The sequence below is a fragment of the Trachymyrmex cornetzi genome, unplaced genomic scaffold (assembly GCF_001594075.2).
Source record: "Trachymyrmex cornetzi isolate Tcor2-1 unplaced genomic scaffold, Tcor1.1 scaffold828, whole genome shotgun sequence".
NCBI lineage: Eukaryota > Metazoa > Arthropoda > Insecta > Hymenoptera > Formicidae > Trachymyrmex > Trachymyrmex cornetzi.
Genome location: NW_017300167.1, coordinates 79,417 through 85,943, shown reverse-complemented (window position 1 = coordinate 85,943; position 6,527 = coordinate 79,417). Strand labels below are relative to the sequence as shown.

The 6,527-nt window shown below is 32.7% G+C and overlaps 1 protein-coding gene across 1 annotated transcript in view; it reads right to left on the bottom strand.

Annotated features, from left to right (window-relative positions):
- Positions 1–4,335: 4,335 nt before the first annotated feature.
- The window catches only part of LOC108768706 (zinc finger FYVE domain-containing protein 9), a gene marked incomplete at its 3' end in the record, with an annotated part of 69,573 nt that continues 67,381 nt past the window's right edge, over positions 4,336–6,527 (bottom strand). The window contains exon 7 of the mRNA XM_018519242.1: positions 4,336–4,498. Within this exon, the coding sequence (XP_018374744.1) occupies positions 4,336–4,498 (163 nt within the window). The remainder of the gene's footprint in view (positions 4,499–6,527) is intronic.

Sequence of the window (6,527 nt, the reverse complement as noted above, 5' to 3'; positions counted from 1 at the left end):
GCACTATTTTGCTTTTAATGTCGCCGTCATTCTGATCTTCACTCTGATCACTATCGTAGCCGTTATCATCCGGTAATGCGGCTACGTCCTCATCATCATCATCATCATCATCATCATCATCATCATCATCATCATCATCATCATCATCATCATCCATGATATCCTCAAAATTCACTTCTTCGTCGATTATTTCGTCTACGATGTCCATGAAGTCTTCTTCTTCTAGTATATCACGAATAATATGCACTAAATTTTCCATCGATTACTGAGTACACTACACTATACGATATAACTTTAAGGAAGCTCGCTTCTAGACTGTACACTTCTAAACCCAAAATTCATACTATCCCTTCTCTTCAACTGGAGTAGGTATCCTTTTTTTTCTGATTTTTTTCAGGAATGCTTCAAAATTATATCCTCATGAACTTAAGAAATTTTAAAATTCTAGAGTTTCACTTAAAGTGTTTTACTTAGAATGTTTCAATTCCTTTTGTCTCATATACAAAAATACAATTACCGATTTTTTAATAGCAGCCAGATGTCGGCGCTCGAAATATCGATCATTTCTACCGCGACCAATCTTTACGTACTTATCTTAGGCATGCTTCTCTCCTCATAAGAATTTATGAAAATACAATTCTATCGAGTTTCATCTACATTTACACCTCTACTAACCTTGAAACATATTGCAAAAACATGTTCGATTGTCATGTCCCTTCTAAAAAGAATAAACGATCGAGGCTCTTTTATCAAGGGAGACATTACGTTTCAATATCATCGATTTCGATAGCAGCCAGATGTTGGCGCTCAATCGATTAATTATGAAACTTGATCGTATTTAGGTATTTAAAATAATTAATAAATGTTGTATCTAGAAAAATTACATTACGCTATATCTTGATCGAAAAACCGTTGGAGCATATACCGGCGAATACCTTTTGCAAAACTTTTCGTTTTATAACTATCTGTTTTTTTTGTATTGTTTTTGTTTATGGCAATATTTTCCTTTTTTGTGATATTTTTTGTTGTCCTGTACGTGACTATAGCCCCCCAAATCTGGGATGCCTTACTGCATGAAGTCATACCCCGCCACCGAAGAATTCCCCGCGCCCCGCATTCCCCTCGGAGTTCCCGAGTTAGAACTCTCATAGCATTACTACTGCCGTGGAACTGACTAATCGCGTTTGCTGTTTGGTGGAATTGACCACTTATAGTTGACACTTATGGTTGATTCGGCTTAATCGGGTTGATGAAACCGGTCCTTTGTATATAGGTAATATTACTTTACTATAATGATATGTATCATTCATATAAACGATTTGATATCAACAAAATTTGCGCCGAGTTAAATTCCTCGAAATTTTATGTATCGATCGTAAAAAAGATCTGATATCAACAAATAGCGTCAAGTTAAATTCCATGTAATTCGGAACCAAATTAAATAAATAATATTAACTTTAATGATATGTATCATTCCTATAAAGGAGTTTGATATATTAAGAACTGGCGCCAAGTTAAATCCCATTTCTTTATTTACTTAGTCCAAATAATACTACCTTTAATTTTTATACAATGAAACCTAAGTATACGTATATCTTTTTTTTATTGAAGGATCTTCCAATCCAAATGGTTTAAATTTCTCTTAAATGAAATTATTATATCACAATACGCACGCACGCACGCACGCAAAGACATTTTCTCTTCCAACTAAAGTAGTGGTTATTTAATTCTCCTTTAAAATAATATACAAAATGTTATCACAAAATTGCGTTACCTTGCTCAATTTATGTGTTATCACAAAAATTAAAAAGTTAACCGTATAAAATGAAAACATTTAATTTAAATAACAAAATTTTTTATGTAAAAACACTTAGCGCTGCTAGATCGAATAAGAAAAACTATAAAAACAGTTTAAAATTAGAATAGTAATTAATAAATATAAAAATTAAAGGTAGTATTAAAATTGTAATTTAAAAGTAATAATAAGAGTAATATATAGTAAATTTAATCTTAATTTTACACTGAAAAAGAATAAATTTTACTATTTATTTCTTTTTCATAACGCATGTTTATAAATATAAATTTATTTTGCTCAGACTTAAACTTAATTAGTATTCACAACGTTCATAATGTACACGACTCTATAATTCAATCGCATATAGACACATTAGATATTTTAATTCTCATTGGGAATGCTTCTTATTTTCCTTATTTTTTTAAATATTCATATTTTTTTAATATAAATATTTAAAAAAATAAGAAAAATTTTCTAATTTTCCTTATTAATATGTTATTTTTCTAAATATTACATTTTTTAAGTATAACATTCTTATTTTTCTTATTTTTCTAAATATTACATTCATATCTTAGTACTATGTTATTACATCGAGATCGAGATCTAGCAGCGCCAAATGTTTTTACATGAAAAATTTTTCTATTATATTTAAATTAAATTTTTTCATTTTATACGGTTAACTCTTTAATTTTTTGTGATAATACTTAAATTGAGTAAGGTAACGCAATTTTGTGATAACGTTTTGTATATTATTTTAAAGGAGAATTAAATAACCGCTACTTTAGTTGGAAGAGAAAATGTCTTTGTGTGTGTGAGTGCGTGTGCGTGTGTGTGTGAATGAATTGTGATATAATAATTTAATTTAAAAGGAATTTAAACCATTTGAATTGGAATAGGAAAATCCTTCAATAAGATATACGTATACTTAAGTTTCATTGCATAAAAATTAAAGATAGTATTATTTGGATTAAGTAAATAAAGAAATGGGATTTAACTTGGCGCCAGTTCTTGATATATCAAATCCTTTATAGGAATGATACATATCATTAAAGTTAATGTCATTTATTTAATTTGGTATCCGTATTACGTGGAATTTAACTTGGCGCCAATTATTGATATCAAATCTTTTTTACGATCGATACATAAAATTTTGAGGAATTTAACTTGGCGCAAATTTTGTTCATATCAAATCTTTTATATGAATAATATATATCATTAGAGTTAAGTAATATTATATACAAAGGACCGGTTTCACCAACTCGATTAAGCCAAATCAACCATAAGAGTCAACCATAAGTGGTCAATTCCACTAAACAGCAAACGCGATTAGTCAGTTCCACGGAGAATTAAGTAATTGGCATTGGTGAAACCGGCCCAAATAATTTTTACGAAAAGCACGCACGCTTAGCGCATTTTTTTCCCTTTTTTTTTATTTTATACTCAATGTTTAACAAAATTTTTAATTCTTGTAATGTTCCTATTTTGTAAATTAACGTGCTACGCTTGGAATAATTCATTGTGATCTATTGGGACGGAGGTTAGTCATTTTGCTAAAGAGTGAGGAAATAATTTTGGCAACTCTCAACCAGACAATAGTGACATGTTCATCCTTGGTCTCATTTAAAATATATTTCCAACATTTGCGGACTAAATTTTTGTAAAGACATCGATGAAAATTATTCACAACTTGCTGATAATGGTTTGAAGTAAACCAAAACGTCCAAGAAATTTGTATCCATACTCATAGGGGATTTATATATTATGTGAATATTATTTGAATTTTAGAATAATTTTGCGCACTAATTTCTGCGCTATATTAACGCTCTCATTGCCCGTATACTTTATTATTATTATTATTTTTAATTATTAGTTGAACACCATAGATAATGCGGCACTTTTTATACACCCTGTATAATGTCAAAAATAATAATAATTTACAGATTCTTGCTAATTCTAACAAGAAAACTAAAGAGGCAAATGAGAGTTAGACACGGTTAATGAAGTGCAATTAACAATATGTATACCTAAAAAGTTACATTTGTCCTGACATTTCGGCTCTTCTCCGAGCCATCCTCAGAGAGTTGTCAATGATGAATTATAAGGTATTTGAAACTCGAACTTGGAAAAGACAGAACACATCATTGACAGATGTATAATAAAAAATATTTTTAAATTCTTTACCTGGTTTTATATTTTAAATTTTCTTGTTTTATATTCAAGTGCACGATACTCATTTATTTGCCAATAATACATTCTACTTTTTCCAAGTTGAAGTTTAGAATACCTTATAATTTATCAACATTCACTGAAGATGGTCCAGAGGAGAGTCAAAATAAATAAATGTATAAATAAATATAATATTTTAACACAAATATATTGTAAATTGCACTTCACTAATCATGCACGATTCACACCTGTCTGCTTAGTTTTTGTTATCAGAAAAATATTCAAGACATAATAGACACACACATACAATATAGAATCACATTTGGATAAAATACAAATTTCAATACATAATTGCGAAACTGTGTTATATTTACCTGTGAACCAACAGACCAATCAAGAAAGGTGCTGGCGGTAAAATAATCTTTTGTAAGCATTGCAATGTTTGACGAATAAAAAGAAATCCCACATGCTCGCGTGAACCTAATAATAGGTTGGTACTTTGATATACTGAGAAGCCGAGTTCCGTCACTGTATTACCTAGAAAAGCAAACTCGAAACAATTAGTTGCAATCAAAGTATGAATATTACTGTTATTAAGATATCGATTATTATAGATGCGTTCGAGGAAACGCTATTAGCGTTATTTGTGTCATTTTTGTTTTACGTCTGATAAACGACAAAGATAATGGCACTAATCTCAAATAGCACTAATACCATTTTCCTGAACATACCTTTTATATATACAGGGTGTTTGAAAATTATCGGTTAATCGATCACGAGCAGGTAGAACGGACCGAATTGAATCGAAAAATCTTATACCATTTTGTAGGTTGCGCAATAGTTAACGAGATATTAACACGTCTATTAAGCTGACACAGCCACTTCAGCACAATCGAACGAAATCTACACAGAAATTTAGTGCTTTTTTGTTGCTAATTTGTTGCTCAATTCCCGATTTTGTTGCTCCAGCCAATTCCGAGAAAACAATGGCTGTGCTAACTTAAGACTAAAGTTAGCACAGCCACATAAAAAAAAATTTTTTAAATAAAAAATTACACATATTCTTTTTGTGCTAATTTGTTGCTAATTTGTTGCTCAGTTGCCGATTATGTTGCTCCACCCCCGACCCTTGAAAACCACCCCAAGCAACCCCGAGTTAGCACAACACCTCTAAATTGTAAATTATTGAGATATCTCGATTGATTTTGCGTCTCCGATTTTGTTGCTCACGATTTACGATAAATCTGATTTTGTTGCTCCACCCCCGACCCTTGAAAACCACCATTAGCAATTCCGCATTAGCACACCACCTATAAACTGTAAATTATTGAGATATCTCGATTGATTTCGCGTCTCCGATTTTGTTGCTCACGATTTGCGATGAATCCGATTTTATTGCTCCACCCCCGACTCTTGAAAACCACCCTTAGCAATCCCGCATTAGCACACCACCTATAAACTGTAAATTATTGATATCTCGATTGATTTCGCATCTCCGATTTTGTTGCTCACGATTTGCGATGAATCCGATTTTGTTGCTCCACCCTCGACCCTTGAAAACCACCCTTAGCAATCCCGCATTAGCACACCAGCTATAAACTGTAAATTATTGAGATATCTCGATTGATTTCGCGTCTCCGATTTTGTTGCTCAGGATTTGCGATGAATCCGATTTTGTTGCTCCACCCCCGATCCTTGAAAACCACCCTTAGCAATTCCGCATTAGCACACCACCTATAAACTGTAAATTATTGAGATATCTCGATTGATTTCGCGTCTCCGATTTTGTTGCTCACGATTTGCGAAGAATCCGATTTTGTTGCTCCATCCCCGACCCTTGAAAACCACCCTTAGCAATCCCGCATTAGCACACCACTTATAAACAGTAAATTATTGAGATACCTCGATTGATTTCGCGTCTCCGATTTTGTTGCTCACGATTTGCGACGAATCCAATTTTGTTGCTTCACTCCCAACCCTTGAAAACCACCCAAAGACAATTTCATTATTTTAACCGCATATGTGAAGCAACAAAATCAGAGAAACATAATAAATCAAGATATCGCAATAATTTACAATTAAGTATTGTGATAACTCGGGGTTCCTTGGGGTGGTTTTCATGGGTCGGGGGGGGAGCAACAAAATCGGATTCATCGCAAATCGTGAGCAACAAAATCGAAGACGCGAAATCAATCGAGATATCTCAATAATTTACAGTTTATAGGTGGCGTGCTAATGCGGGATTCCTAAGGGTGGTTTTCAAGGATCGGGGGTGGAGCAACAAAATCAGATTCATCACAAATCGTGAGCAACAAAATCGGACACGCGAAATCAATCGAGATATCTCAATAATTTACAATTTAGAGGTGTTGTGCTAACTCGGGGTAGCTTGGGGTGGTTTTCAAGGGTCGGGGGTGGAGCAACATAATCGGCAACTGAGCAACAAATTAGCAACAAATTAGCACAAAAAGAATGTGTAATTTTTTATTAAAAAAATTTTTTTTATGTGGCTGTGCTAACTTTAGTCTTAAATTAGCACAGCCATTGTTTTCTCGGAATTGGCTGG